At 42.6% G+C, this 16,136-nt stretch overlaps 1 protein-coding gene and 1 non-coding gene across 47 annotated transcripts in view; one reads left to right on the top strand and one right to left on the bottom strand.

The window, feature by feature from the left end:
- Positions 1-16,136, bottom strand: part of CLASP1 (cytoplasmic linker associated protein 1) — a 256,363-nt gene that overhangs the window by 167,297 nt on the left and 72,930 nt on the right. For all 46 annotated transcript variants that reach the window (XM_070240668.1, XM_070240633.1, XM_070240648.1 and 43 more), the window contains exons 3-5: positions 3,049-3,127; positions 1,406-1,509; positions 458-549 (exon numbers count right to left, since the gene is read on the bottom strand). In XM_070240668.1, coding sequence (XP_070096769.1) covers positions 458-549; positions 1,406-1,509; positions 3,049-3,127 — 275 coding nt within the window. The remainder of the gene's footprint in view (positions 1-457; positions 550-1,405; positions 1,510-3,048; positions 3,128-16,136) is intronic.
- On the top strand, positions 3,669-3,793 carry LOC111768958 (U4atac minor spliceosomal RNA). Its single transcript, XR_002801637.2, has one exon. It is a non-coding gene; the product is annotated as a U4atac minor spliceosomal RNA (small nuclear RNA).

Raw genomic sequence — 16,136 nt, 5'->3', positions numbered from 1 at the left:
AGCTGCAAACGCTCAAAGGGTTACATTCTGCATGGTTCCATTTACATAATAGCAAAATCAAAGCAATGGAGAACGGATTAGTGGCTGCCGGGGATCAGGGATTGGCTACAAAGGGGCAGTGCGAGGCAGTGTGAGGGGTGATGTGCAGATCTGCACTTGATCGTGGGGGTAATTACATGGAGCTACACGTGACAGAACTGCACACACACACACAATGTGTGTGTGTAACTGGAGGAATCCGAATGAGCTCTGCAGACTGTATCAATATTCATTTCCTGGTACTGACATTGCACTGTAGATATGCAAGATGTCCTCATTGGAGGAGGGTGGGGGAAGGGTGCACGGCACTCTCCCAGTACATCTCTCTGCAACATCCTGAAATCTAGTTATTGCAAAATAAAAAGTCAAAAGTAAAAGAGCTCAGCCAAGGAAACCCTCAGACCGTGCCCAGACTTACGCATTGAGTGTGGCAACAAGGCAGAGACATGTGCCTTCCCGAGTCCGGAAATTCTTGTGCTTGAAGCCTCCCAGCATTCGGTCCCACACATACTGCAGACAGCAAAGGACAGGTTAACAGAGGAGAGGAGGGGACTTCCGCAGCCTTTTATTGAATATGGGGACAACAGAAGAGGGAGCTCTCCACAGGTGCCAGATTCGTCCCAGCCTCTACCAACCCATATAGTCCTCTCAAGAGCATACTGAAAAATGGTGACTTACATTTGTAGATCAACTTAAAATTTTTCAAAACATATTCCTTTATATAATTGCATGTAATTCTCTCAAGAACCTTGAAAGGGAAGTATAACTGTCACCATTTTATGAGTGAGGAAAGTGAGGTCAAAAGAGGTTGGGTGACTTGCCAAAGCTCACACACTCACACTGCTCTCTAGGCCTGGAGCAGCTGTCCCACCCCAGCTACAAGTCAAACATTCGCTCACCTTTTCAGGCCAGCCTAGGTTTCTCTCTTCCCTGGGAAGGCTTTTTGTGATACCTCTACCCCCACCCTGGAACAAGGGACATCTGGATCCCTGTCCCAGCAGCCCCAGGTCACCAGCAGACAGGGACGAGGGCTCCTGGCAGGCCTCCTGACTCCTCAGACATCACAGATGCCCCTTCAGAGACACAGAGACCCAGTTACATAAACGAGCTCAAGAGTCCGCTGGACTAAACCAAGCACTCAATACCCATGTTAAGTCCATTAATTTACTCAAAACGTATCCTTTGCTATTTATTATTTATTTAAATATCCTATGTGGGGGTGGGGTGGATAGATTAAATACTATGAAAATTTTCATCTGAAATACATCAGCATAACAGAAAGGAAGTCTTTTTACATGGAGTCACCCACTGATGTTAGGTGAATACACACACACCAGCTGGCCACAGAACGCCTCTCCTGCCTTACCTGGGGATTAGCAGCCTGATCCATGATCTTTAGCAGCAGAGTTTGGTCTTGCTCCCTCACCGAGTCTTTAGCATCTCCCAGTCTGTCTATTAGACTTGGCAGCACTGGAAATCAAAATGCAAACTGGTCAAATGAAAACCTATTTTGGGAGTCTGTGATCACTAACTGTGGCTATTCAACTAACTGGGAAGACAAAATCCTGGCCTAAATGATGTATCTCATTCTGAAACTACCAATCCCTACAGTTCTACTCACCTTGCTAAATTCCATGGGGGTTACTATAAAAATTGGCAAAATTCTTTGCACAGACATACTACGTGTCTTCTTCCTTACCTCACTTTCCTCCAGCCAGCTCCCAACATATCTTTTAAGCTGGTAAAATATTATTAAAATGCATGTCACTGAAAGACCTTGGCCAGAAAGAGTCAACACAGAAGGAAAATTAGGGAAGAGAGGCGCTCCAGCACATGTGCTTGGGGGAGGAAGGAGCAGGCACTTATGGCTCAATCTATCTTTCATTTATACTGTGTGTTTTTAACTGTATGTAACATACATGCGTGCATGCACCGTAGACGGAGCCCAGCTCTCCATGCTTCCTCCACACACCTAGGTGTGGGCCATCGGCCAGTGCTCCAAGGCCACCTGCATACCAGAGGTCAGCTTACTTTGCTTCTTCTAAGAGTGTATAAATCTTTTACAAGTGATATTCCTGAACAATTCAGCTAATTTAGGAGGAAAACGGAACAAATTAGACTATCAAATTTCTAAAAGGGAGATTTTTATCTGTAGGTGGACAGTAACAGAATGGGAAAAGAGTTCATGACTCTATCTAAAGGAGCACATTGATCAGAAAGTTAACAGAAAAGAATAAATCCACATGCACCAACTAAAATTCTATAATTCTATAAGGAGTTATAAGAAATTCTCTAAGGAAATGCTTTCACAAACAGAGCTGCTTAGTATTTATACTGTCATTATGAAATCCCAGAGGTTGGAAATTTAGAGACGACTACGTCATCTATAAATCTATGAAACTTTTGGTTATTTTCATTTCATTTTGCTGACATACTGTTTTCCCTTCAAAATAAGAGAGCGATCATTTACTACACACTTGTAATGATGTTTACTATCAAAGTGAAAATAGCAATACCAACAATAATCATCTGGAAAAAGTACAACTGCATCAGATTTGCAGAACTTCTCAAAGAAAATGCCTCTCAAAACAGAAGGGTCAGAGACAAATATGACTAGGTTGGCACTGAAGTGTGATAGCTAATTTGTATTAAGAAATAAAAAAACTCACAGTAATACTTCATATTAGAACACAAAAGCTGGAAGAAGCCAGCAAAAGGGGGGGGGGGGGTGCCAGCAGGAGAGTGAGGCCAGCAGATCTGGGGTGAGCCCCAGAGGGGAGGGAAAGTCATGCAGCCCCAGCAGGGGGAGACTGAAGGGGGAGGTTGGAGGGTTGGCTGGGGGTGCTGGGAGGACAAGAGGGGAAGGTTAAAAGACCGGAGAGGGGAGCAGGGTGGCTGGCTGGGAGGGCTGGGTACAGCCAAATGGACGATTTTGGGGAGACTGGGAGAAGACCAGGGGCTGGAGGGTGGAGAGACTGGGGGCCCGCCTCACACCTGCCCACGGCTCACCTGTGCCAATCTGCGCCTTGAACCGATCCTGCAGCCGGGTGACCAGCGCAGACAGGATGTCCATGCCCAGGAGAACCACCTGCAACGGGAAACAGCGGGAACCCGTGAGCAGCCGGCCTGGGGCCCAGAGCTTTCGCCTGCCAGTTCACAAGACGCGCCCACATTTCTGGCTCAGACACGGTCGGAGAGGCCAGGGAGCGCACGCCGACTGGCAGGATTCAATTATTTATCGAGACCAGGACTGCCCCAGCACAGAAAGAGCGCTTCACAGTTGTCATTGGAAACAACAGGACACGAGAAGGGAAATAAAAATCAGCCACAGCGTGGCCCCACCCCCGGTGCCGCCGACAAGTGCGAGCGCGCGGCGCGGCCCCGCCCCGCGAGGAGCGCGTATGCAAATAGTCTCGCGGCTGGCGCGTGGCCTTCTGGGTAAAACAGAGCGCCTTCTTCCAGACCTTCAGAAATCTCAGAAAACAAAGAGTTAGTGGTTCGCTTCGGGAGCTGTGGTCAACATACGTAGACCAGCTACCGGGCGGCGAGGCTGGGACTTGCGAATTAGTCACCACAACCCTATGTGGTGTTGGTGCTTCTTGCTCGCAGCACACGCAAAACCACGACTAACCATCCTTTTCTTGGGGTTGCGCTACTGTCCAATGAGCGCATAGCGAGGGCAGTACTGCTAACGCCTAAACAACACACCCGCATCAATAGAGCTCTGCTTTACCTTGGTGCAATTTTTGGAAAAAAGAAAAATCATTTTTTCCACGACTTTGCAGTTTAAGGACAGCTTAGCGTAACTACGACGTTGCTCTCGCACTTGACCACCAGATGGCGATCTATATTGAACCGCAGCATCTCCAGTTTCTTGCAACTTTAGCCTTGTTCCTCCTCAAACTGCTCTTATTTGGTTACTTCTCCTACTCCAGATGTACTACTACAGGCTACGTGTACTCCCCACTGTAACTCAACTCCAAGGCTCAGCGTTGTACTTCAACGTGATACACAGTATCGGGCTGTTTGTGTAATGATCTAAGAGTGATGGTCACAATGATGGCCCTACCAACCCTTTCTCTGTACGAAGCAGGCTTTTTTGCACTATTATATTATTTATATTAAACACGGTTCAAAAATAGAACTGGCACACAGTCCAGTGTGCAGTGTTCATGCAGAACAACAAATGAACAAGACTGAGGCAATGATAATTATCCTAACGTTACATCAGGCAGTGATAATTATGATTCCTTGCACCTGCCTGCCCTGCGTTTTGCAGCTAATAAAAACTGCAGGCTTTTCTGTTCAGCTTTGAATCCAATGCTTCAAAACTGAAGGAATCAAAATTTGCCAAACAATCGCACAATACACAAACTGTTCTTGCAAGGGAATGAAGACTTGAAAATATTCAAGGAAATAATTTTAAAATTTTTTATAAAGAGAACATTGGTTTGTGTACAGTTTTTAAAAAATATGCAATAGTATAAAGAACTTTAAAATAACGACTTTGTGAGCTAAAGAGGATTAGCTATCACACTTTGGAAGTAGAGGGGAGTAACTGCAGGGGAGTAACTGCAGTGGAGAAAGGTGGCTGCAGCCAGAAGATCAAGGTCAACATCAACAGTCAGAAATCATGTTAATAGTACGTATGCTTGATATGACTTGATGAAAATAGCACTTGACATCTGTGATCATCCTCCTCAAAACCGCAGTCTAATCATGAGAAAAACATCAAATTCCAAAAGAGGGACATCTTACAAAGTACCTCCCAGTACTCCTCAAAACCATCAAAGTCATCCAAAACAAGGAAAGTTGAGAAACTGTCACAGCCAACAGGACCCTAGCAAGACATGACAATTAAACGTAATGTGGTATGCTGGATGAGATCCTGGAACAGATGAAGGACATAAAAACTAATGAAACCTGAATAAACTATGGACTGCAGTTAATAATAATGTATCAATATTAGTTTATTAACTACAACAAATATACCATACTAATGTTAAATGTTAATAATAGGGAGATTGAGATACATGGGGACTCTCTGTACTATCTTCACAATTTTTCTGTAAATCCAAAACTGTTCTAAAAATTAAAGTTTAGTTTTTAAAAAGAGCAGCCTAAGAGCCAGCCCAGTGGCACAGTGGTTAGGTTCACACACTACGCTTTGGCAGCCCAGGGTTCACCAGTTCGGATCTCGGGTGCGGACATGGCACCACTTGTCAAGCCATGCTATGGCAGCATCCCTCATATAAAGTACAGGAAGATGGGCACGGATGTTAGCTCAGGGCCAGTCTTCCTCAGCAAAAAGAGTAAGGTTGGCGGCAGATGTTAGTTCAGGGCTAATCTTCCTCAAAAAAAGAAAAATTAATTAATAAAAAAAAAAAATAAGTAAAAATAGCAATTGGTTAAAAAGACAAAAGAGCAGCCTATCAATTCACTGGAACTGGCTTTTCTATGATGAAATCCTAAGCATTGACACGGCTGCACTACTGGCTGGAGCTGGCAGTGTCATTAAAGTAATATTAATGGCACTGCCTTCAGTTCTCACCACATCCCTTCACAATTCATTCAAGAGTAACATGCAAGAGGACTACTGCATTTTCAGATACGACAGCCCATGGCAGTTAACCGACCTGTGGAATTTGAGGAAACACAGACTTTAAAGTTTTTCCAGGATGGAGGTTTACTTGGTAGGTCTGACCAGAGCAGGCCTAGCTAAATCCTAGACAGCCAAGTTTCAAACAGTCTCGCCCACATAAACGGGGGAGTCCAGAGACAATCCAAGCAGACGAGGCTGGCAGATGCAGCTAAACCCCTCAGAAACAGGGCAGGAGAGGCCCAGCACGCCGGCAGGAGAGGACAGAACACAGTCCTAGGTACCTGCACAGCAGAGTAAACAACTGGACTCGGGAAGGAAGCAGAGGGATTCAGACACAGTTGTCTAGTTCACTCTCAGTCACAGCCCCAGGAGGCGAGGGAGGCAATGGTCACCCAGGAATGTTCATCTTCACAGCTCAGGCCCTTCTCCCATGTTTGCATTTCTCGCCTGAAGAAGGGGACAAATGAATAAGGTCACTGCGTAGAAGCCCACCCAAATTATTGGCTGGGAAGCCTCCATGCCTGTTTCCTCCCCTGTAAAATGGGGAAACAGTAACAGCCACCTGGGAGTTGCTGTGTGTATGTGAAGTGCCTGAAAGAGTGCATGGTAAGGGCCAGACTACACACGTGCTGGCTACTGTCACTGCCATTACCATGGGCAACAGATATCGACCAGTGATCAGCAGAGGCCTGTAATTCCTGAGGACAAGGTACTGGGCTGGCAGAGAAGGCTTCCCAGAAAGGATTATACTACGTGAGGCTAAGTATGGAAAAACTAGCCTCCCACCAAAGGAAGAGAAGACAAGACTTCCAAGCAGAGGGAAGAGCACAGGCAGAAGTGGGAGGAGTGAAAGAGCCACCAGTGATGGGGGGCTGGGGGGGGGGGGGTGGTCGTCGGAAGGGAGGCAGCTCCCAAAGGGCCTCAGATGCCTTGAACGTGTTGAAGACAGTGGAGGAGCCATTGCAGAGCTGTAATGGTAAAGGGGGAGGGACAGGAGCTGGAGCTTTTAGACAGGGCGAGGTGACCACCTCGGGGAGGATGGCCTGGGAGGGTCAGGCTCACACTGAGCAGTTACTGCCTTTAGTTTTCACTATGCCATTAACTCTGCATTACCCTTGAGCACCTCCTCCAACATTCTATTTAATGTTCTGGGTTTAGACTTGTTTCCCCAGCTAAACTCCTTGAATGTAAAGAATACTATACCTTGTATTTCCTCCAAATTTCCATAATATATAGCACAATACTGGGCATATGGTAGGTGATCAATAAACCTCTACTTTATTGACTAGTAATGAATTCACTTGGAATAAATAGGTTTTGAAGTCTAATACTTCCTTTATCCTACAACTTTAAAAAGATGCTTTTAAACAGAGGCAATAATAGCTAAGTAACTCAGACCAACCCTCATGCTGAAAACAACTAAAAATGCTGGATATAATAAAAAAGAACATTTGCTTGGAAACATCAGGGAACTAAGAAAGCACAGAAGAATTACCAGGTCACAAAACATAAGAAAACTAAGATCCAGAGAAATGAGCCTGCAGCAAATGGTCCACTTTTGCCTCAAGGCCATTTATACACCGGGAAAGAGCAACCAAGACCCTCAGAATTACTTTTGATAACCAACTGGGTCTAGAAGAACAAACCTTGGCTTCCAAAGCCCTCAAAGACTGATAGCCCAATAACCGCCTATAACTTCGGCTGGAAATCCAAATAGCTATAGCTTAGGAGAGTGAACTGAAAATAAAACAGCCTTCAAATGACCACAGACCAGTTTCCAAGAATCTGGGTGGCCCAGAAAAATACCAATCCCCAAGATCAGAGAGAAGTGACCTTAGACTGCTGGTGCCCTAAGCCCCTGGCAGATAAAAAGACAAATCATTTCTGGATGGAGAATCCTCAAATTACTTATGTAAACAATTTTCAAATACAATGTGCAAAACACAACCAAAGCTAACCAGGCACACAGGACAACTATGAAAGAAAAACTAGCAGAAACAAAGACCTACATGAACTATGTGTATGAGACTAATTAGAAACAGATGTTAAAATAGTTCTTACTATACATAAGAAGATAAAACACATGATTAAAACTTTGGGGAGAGAAATGACGATTTTGAAAAGTGACACAGATTTTTAAAAGAATCAAATAATACAATATCCAAAATTAAGTACAATGGATGGGCTTAAAAGCATATAGATAAACAGAGAATTAAACAGGAAACTAAGTCTGAAGAAAAAAATCCAGAATGAAGCACAGATACACAAAAGGACAAAAAATTCACAAGACTAGGAAAGAGTCAAGGACAGAGAGAGAAGAACTAACCCAAGTGTAAAAGTTCAAGTTCATAAAGAATTCAAAAAGAAGAGGTCAGAGAGAGTAGGTAAAACACAATACCTGGAACCTCTTTGGATCACTATTACTAAAAAGCGAAAAAAAACCCCAGAAAATAACAAGTGTTGGTGAGGATGTAGAGAAAATGGAACTCTTGTGCACTGCTAAAACGTAAAATGGTGTAGTCACTGTGGGAAATGGTATGGGGGTTCCTCAAAAAGTTAAACACAGAATTACCATATCCAGCAATTCCACACCTGGGTATATACCCAAAAGAAGTGAAAGCAGGGATTCCAACAAGATACTTGCACACCCATGTTCCTAGCAGCATTATTCACAACAGCCAAAATGTGGAAAGAGCCAAATTTTGACCCAAGTGTCAAATCAAGCATCATACTAAATGATGAAATGCTGAAAGCTTTCCCTTTGATATGGGGAACAAGACTAAACTATCCACTCTACAATTTCTTTTCAATATTGTACCTGAGGTCCTACCTAAAGCTTTATGGTAAGAAAAAAAATCAAGGGTATAAAACTAACAAAGAAGTAAAACTGTCATTATTAATGAAAAATATAACTACAAGGAAAAATCTAGAAGATCTACAGGTGTATTATAAAATTAATAAGTGAGTTTAGCAAGACTTTATAAAGTCAACATATAAAAAAATCAATTATGTTTCTGTACCAACAAGACAAAAAGGAAATTTTGTGTCCAGTTTTAATTGTGTAAAAATAAATACCTTGGAATAAATCTAGCCAAAATAAATCTCTACCAAAAAAGGTATAAAACAATTTAAAAAAATTAAAAATTACTAAAACGGAGAGAGAAACTAGAAATTAGAATACTTAGTATTGCAAAATTTTCATTTTTCCCAAATTGAACTACACATTCAATAAAATTGCACTCAAAATCCCAATTATAATTTTTTTTTAGGAACTTCACAGGTTGATTCCAAAATCTATGTGGAAATGCAATGGTGAGACACAGGTGATATAACTTGCTCCCACTGGGTATCCAGATTTATTATAAAACAGCACTGATTAAGGCAATGTGCTGTCAGTTCAAGGAAAGACAAATATATCAACAAAACAGAATAAAGAAACAGACTCACGCAAATATGGGTACCTTCTTTGTGACAAAGTAGGCACTACAGAGCAGTGAGAACACAGCCATGCTTTTAGACAAATGCCCCTGCTCAACTGAATATCTATACAGAATAAAAAAGAAACTGGGGGCTGACTCCATGGCCTAGTGGTTAAGTTCGGTGCACTCTGCTTCGGGAGCCCGGGTTCACAGGTTCAGACCCTGGGCATGGACCTACACCACTTGTCAGGCATGCTGTGGCAGCGACTCACATACAAAACAGAGGAAGACTAGAACAGACGTTAGCTCAGGGCCAATCTTCCTCACTGAAAGAAAACAAACAAAAACTGACTCCTATCTCACACCATACACAAAAATGAATTCCTGGTGATAGATATAAGTGTGGAAAGCAAAAGCAATAAAGCTTTTAGAAAACGACACAGGAAATAGCTTCATAACCCCAGGGAAAATATCAGGGCACAATACACACAAACCATAAAGGAAAAGATTGACAAATTGAACCATATTAAAATCAAGAACTTTGGCATATCAAAACACCACAAGAAAGTAAAAGACAAATCACGTTGGAAGAGGATATTTATGTAACAAATAAGCAACAACAGACTTGGTTCTAAAATCTATATAGATCTTCTACAAATCAATCAAGAGGCAACCCAGTAGAAAAATGGACAAAATACTTGAATAGGCACTTTGCTAAAGATACCAATGGTCATATAAAAAATTGTTCAACCTCCAATAACCATCATAGAAACACAAATTGAAATTATAATGAGACACTACTACACACTCCCTAGAATGGCTAAAATTAAAGACCAACAAGACGAAGTGTTGACAAGAACATGGTACCAGAAAATTCTCATGTATGCTGGTTGGAATGTAAATCGGTAGAACCAACCCTATAGAAAACATCCTGGCATTATCTACCAACTTTAATGCATATGCAGCAACTCACATATGCAGCAATTCCACTGCTAGGAGTATGCCAAAGAGAAATTCACGCCCACTCACAACAGGTGAGACGTACAGACACGCCCAGAGCAGCACCATTCATAATTGCCCAAAATCCACACGTCCGTCCACTGTACAATGTATAAGCTCTGGTTTTCATACCAAGGAATACATTTAGCAATGAAAATAAATGAATCAAAGCTACACTTAACACTACAGATAAATCTCACAATAACAAGTGGAAAGGCCAGATACAAAGTATATACACATTCGTATGAGGCTCAAATACAAGCAAACACAAGCTATAACTTTAAGGTGTATATTCAGATGATAAAACTAAAAAGAAAAGCAAGAAAGTGATTACCATAAAGTCAGGAGAGTGATTTCTTTGGGGAGTGGGGCAATATTCTGTTTCTTATGCTGAGTAGCAATTAAACAGCTGTTAGCTTTATAATGACTCATTAAACTGTGCCTTTGTGTTTTATGCACTTTCTACATATAGTTCACAATTTTTTTTTTTGAGGAAGATTAGCCCTGAGCTAACATCTGCCACCAATCCTCCTCTTTTTGCTGAGGAAGACTGGCCCTGAGCTAACATCCAAGCCCATCTTCCCCTACTTTATATGTGGAATGCCTACCACAGCATGGCTTGACAAGCAGTGTAGGTCTGCACCCAGGATCCAAACCCATGAACCCCAGGCCACTGAAGCAGAAGGTGCGAACTTAACCACTGTGCCACCAGGCTGGCCCTAGTTCAGAATTTTTTAAGTTCTAAAAACTGGAAAAGTAGGAGTCAGCCAGAAGCATAGTGGTTAAGTTCACATGCTCCACTTTGGTGGCCCGGGTTTGCAGGTTTGGATCCCAAGCATGAACCTATACCACTCATCAAGCCATGCTGTGGTGGCAACCCACATACAAAACAGAGGAAGATGGGCACAGATGTTAGCTCAGGGACAATCTTCCTCAAGCAAAAAGAGGAAGATTGGCAACAGATGTTGGCTCAGGGCCAATCTTCCTCACCCACAAACAAAAAAAAAAACTAGAAAAGTGGAAGCGATCCTGGACCACTTGGTCTGTAAGTCTGTGACAAGTGGCTTAGACCTTGTCTCTGCCTTACGTAATTCCAAACCACTAGTAAAAGTACCAAAATGGAACCCACCATAGTTCTCTTTCCAGAGCATGACATCTGCTCACCAATTAAAGAAACAAATACTAAATCCTTTTCCCCAAAAAATGCCCATAAGGGATAAGATAGGTCGGAAGAACAATTCATTTCTTAAGCTTCGGAAGACTGGATTGGCTAGAGTAAAAATAACACTTTGTACTCATATTTCACTTTACTGTTTTCAAGGCAATTTTGGATGAATGTGAATAATCTCACAAATAACCTGAGATGTAGACCATATTATCCTTATTTTGCAAATGAGGAAAATAAAGACCAAAGAGGTAAAGAGACTTACTAAACATCATGAAGTGTGGACAGTAACCAAACTGGAAACCAGCCCAAGCCTCTTGACTTCATCAAGGCTGTTTTCAGCAAAACAAAATCCAAAACTCCACATTCTTAGTCTTTTTCATCTCTCTCCAGCGAGTTTAAGACCTTGAGCAAGGCACAATACTTCTCTGCCAATACCAGTTACCACTCAAGTCAGCCTCAGCTCCAAACTCTGATGCTCTGACAACGCCCAGTATAGCAAAGAGTACGAGGGCTTCGTAAGTACACGTCTGGGGGGTAATCCCAGGTCTACTGTCCCTGAGCTGTTCAGTCACCAAGCTCCAAAAGCCCCATCGATAAAATCAGAATAATAATACATTTACCTTAAAGAAATCACACAAGGGCTAAGAGTTTTGACAAAGCACCTGGGATATAGTAGGCACTCAATAAGCTGTTGTTCCCTTCTTTACAAGAGCACCACTTAAAAAAAAAAACGGACACGGCATACCGAGGGGAGAGAGGAACAATCAGAGTGGGCATAAACCCAAGAAGAAAGTAAGGTGGCCCAAAACCCATCACCCAAGAATAACCCTGTTACTATTTGGATGACTATCCCTCAAGACATCTCTGCACATGTGCATATGAATTTTATGTGAATATGAATTTTACGTAAACAGGTCATTACATACATACTGTTGGAGGTTTTTTCACTCAATATGCCACAGAAATCTTCCCAAATCAATAAATATAGATCTATATCCCCATTTTCAGTGGCTGTATGAGATCCTACTGTATCCAGGTGTCATAATTACCGAACTAATCCTCCAAATCCATACTGACACTCAGGTTTGGTTAGAATTTTTCACTATTTTAAACAATACTGTGACGGGTACACACTTCCACAGCTGTGCTGGTAGCTCCTTAGGACAAATTCTGCAAAGGACAATTGCTGGGTCGGAAAGAACACACTGCCATGTTATTAGCTCTATCTTTAACATAATGTACTCGGTGCCCCATGGGGCCACATGCTGCTGACTTCTATACATTTTTAGTTATTTTAAAAGACTCTAAGTTGCAACGTTACTAAATAAGGAGGAAATTAACTAGCGCTCTACACTGCACTCACCTTTCATTCCAAGAATAAGAGCATAATACAAATGCCAAAAAATGTGTGAGCAAGGCAGTGACTCTGTGTATACTACACTCATGCGTGTGGGACGGGAGAACCATTCACCCGCACTTGTCCTTCAAAGCAGTCACCAAGAGAATCCTGGGACACGCATCCCAATAACAACGCCACTAGGCAGCCTACTTTTTAAATCTCTCTTCTGGAATGGCCTCCAGAGACAGTTTATGAGCCACAAAAGTCTGTTAAAATAGAAGTAATTAATATTAGATTAATAGGATTAACAAAATTATAGGCTTGTTACCTGTTGTTGCCCATATACAAGAATTTAGAAAGGAATTTAGGGTCGTCATGCCATGACACTGATGAAGATCAAGCCTGCCCCAGGGAAAGAAGTCCAAGGCGTCCCGCCCTACATACTGATCTATATCATCCTCCAGGAAGCACAGGACATCCTGACTTAATCCAATCTGATTCTTATCTAAAGTTATAGGACCACCCAATAACCAGACCCCACCTGCACTGATACCATTTTAATGAATTTTTTCATGATCTTTCCTTTGTCTTGTAAAGAAATAACTCACATACTGATGCCTTATAAATTTAGCTCTAACCCTCAACACACTGCAGCTCTTTACTGCCCATGGGTCCTGTCCCCATGCTACTCCATGCTGTTCTCTGAAAAAAAGAGCACTACTGTCAGACCTTGAGAGTCCAAGAAATCTTTCTTTCAACTCCTCAACTCACCGAGCCCGCATCAACACCACTTCATTTTACACATGAGCAGCAACAAGCCAAGTGAGGCTAGGAGGCAAGGTCTGAATAGTTAGAGGCAGAGTCAGGAACCTTTGTTTAAAGATCTAGACCAGCCCAATACAACTTTCAGCAATGACAGAAATATAGTACATGTGTACTGTCCAACACAGTAGCCACTAGCCACATCTGGCTACTGAGAAATTAAAATGTGGCTAGTGTGAATAGGAAACAGAAGTTTAAATTTTACTTACAACGTTAAATTACTTAATCCCACTTTAAACAGCCATGTAAGGCTCATGGCTACCATGTTGGACAGCACAGCTCTAGACCAAGGGTTGTAAACTTAAGCAGAAAGACCTGAGGCCAGCCGTGTGAGGGGAACCTGGACACCTCTTAAAGTTCTGGTCACTTGACATCATGTGAGAATTAAGGCCACTGAGGCCAGATCTCTAGATTTTAAACACTGGCAACTTACGGAAAGAATTTCAAAGGACTGAGAAGCCCAGAGAAAACACACTGTGGGTTGAATCCAAAGACCCCTCAATCTGCAATCTCTCTCATCTAGATACATCTTAATTTTTTTTCCTGCTTTTTCTCCCCAAACCCCCCCAGTACATAGTTGTATATTTTAGTTGTGGGTCCTTCTAATTGCGGCATGTGGGATGCTGCCTCAGCATGGCCTGACGAGCGGTGCCATGTCCGCGCCCAGGATCCAAACTGGTGAAACCCTGGGCCGCCGAAGCAGAGCGGGTGAACTTAACCACTCGGCCACAGGGCTGGCCCCTAGATCCATCTTATAAACATGAGGTCAGACACCAAAACATTCACAGTTGTCCAAAAGATTAAACAAGGATCCAAGTTTCCCATACAGGCTTTTAAAATTCTCCCTAGTATGCTTCTAAGCTGACCTGCCCGCTTCTCTCTTCCAGCAACTCGCAGCCAGCCAGCAAAAGCTCATAACTCTTCCTCCTGCCCCAGAGTCTCCCCACTGCCCGCTCCTCCAAGGGCCAGGTCCTAATCCTTCCAAGAGACCTTTCCAGCTAGCCCAGTCCAGGAGATCTTCCAGCCTCTGGATTCCACCTGGGCCAAGGCCTGTACCTCTTTCTAGATCCTTTACACTCAAACCACGCATCTCTCCAAAAAGACCACAAACTACTTAAAGCAGGGCAATTCCTTATACAGCCTTTCTCATTCCCACTCGCTTCCCCAGAGACAGCAAAGGGGTGGGTGTGTGGGGGAGGGTGGAGGCATGCGGAAATTAACTGTTACTTTGCCTATATTGTCTTTATTATCTTATTTAATCCTCACAACAATACCTTGCGCCAAATACCACAACTATAAATACCCCTACTTTACAGGCAACTGGGCAATGTCATGCAGCTATTAAGTAGCTCAAATAATATTCATTAATCCATTAGTCTTAGAGAAGGGCAAACCAAGAACACTAAATTTGTAATGACACCCGCAAAGTCAAAATCACTCTCATGTGTGATTATCTTATCCCAGAGAAACATCCGCCCACTGGCTGTATTTCCAGCAAAAAGTGGGTATTATACATAATAACCAAAAAGTGGTAATAATCCAAATATCCATCAACTGATGAATGGGTGAACAAAACGTGGTATGTCCATGCAATTAAATACCACTCAACAAAAAAGAGGAACAAACTACTGATACATCCTATAATACAGATGAATGCTGAAAACATGATACCAAGTAAAAGACTAATAAAAGACTACATATTGTATCATTCCATTTATATGAAATGTCCAGAAAAGGCAAATCTATGAAGACAAAAAATTGATAAATGGTTGCCTACAGCTGGGAATGACAATGGGCACTGACTGCCAATGGGCATGAGGGATCTTTTTAGAGTGATGGAGCAATGATCTAAAACTGGATTGTGATGATGGCTGTACAATTCTGTAAATTACTAAAAAAGAACTGAATTGTACACTTTAACAGGTAAATTTTATGATACGTAAGTTATATCTCAATACAGCTGTAAAAAAAAAAAATCTGGTACTAGGCTTAAAAGAACTCTGATCTTTCTGGTGATGGCATTATGGAAGAATTCATTATACCTGCCAAAGGCAGGTAATTGATTATTTATCTATCCAGAAATATTGCCTGTTGTAGAAGGAAGCAAGGCCAAGGGATCAGGTTGGGAGCTGAGTTGTGGGGTGGGGAGCGACACAGCCTGTGCAGACCAGAAGTCCCAACAGTACTCCTGAGAACTCTCTGAAGAGCTCACAGCATACACAAACCTCAACAATTCTCTGAGGCCCATGAACCACCCAGTTTTTCTGAACGTGCTGAGCTCTTATATGTTCCCCTGCCTGAAACATTTTGCTTTCCCTCTTCTGTCTGCTCTTGTTCCTCTTTTGAGGCTCACTTTAAGTATCATCAACTCCAGTGCCCTCCCACCTATATCCACTAGCCCAAGACAGAAAGTTACATTTCCAGCACACTCACTCTACGCTACTCTTCTAGCAGTCAGACATGGTTGTGACCTCTGGTTTTTTAAACCATCTGTTTCTCTAGTGAGTCTCCTAAAGGCAGGTTCCATATTTTATTCATCTCTGTGTCATCAGCATCAACCAAAATGCTAGCAAATTTGCGGGACGTGGATAGAGAGTGGCTGGGTAAGACAGACGGATAGTAATGTCAGTAACATGAACTAAGCATTCCAATTAACAATCACAAATACAATGACTGTCATCAAGACATTATCACTTTACGCTGGTTGTATCCTAGCTTCCACACGCTTGTACCTCCCTCCCTTCCATC

This window comes from Equus caballus, chromosome 18, assembly GCF_041296265.1.
Source record: "Equus caballus isolate H_3958 breed thoroughbred chromosome 18, TB-T2T, whole genome shotgun sequence".
NCBI classification, from domain to species: Eukaryota; Metazoa; Chordata; class Mammalia; order Perissodactyla; family Equidae; genus Equus; species Equus caballus.
This window is presented reverse-complemented; position numbering and strand designations above follow the sequence as displayed.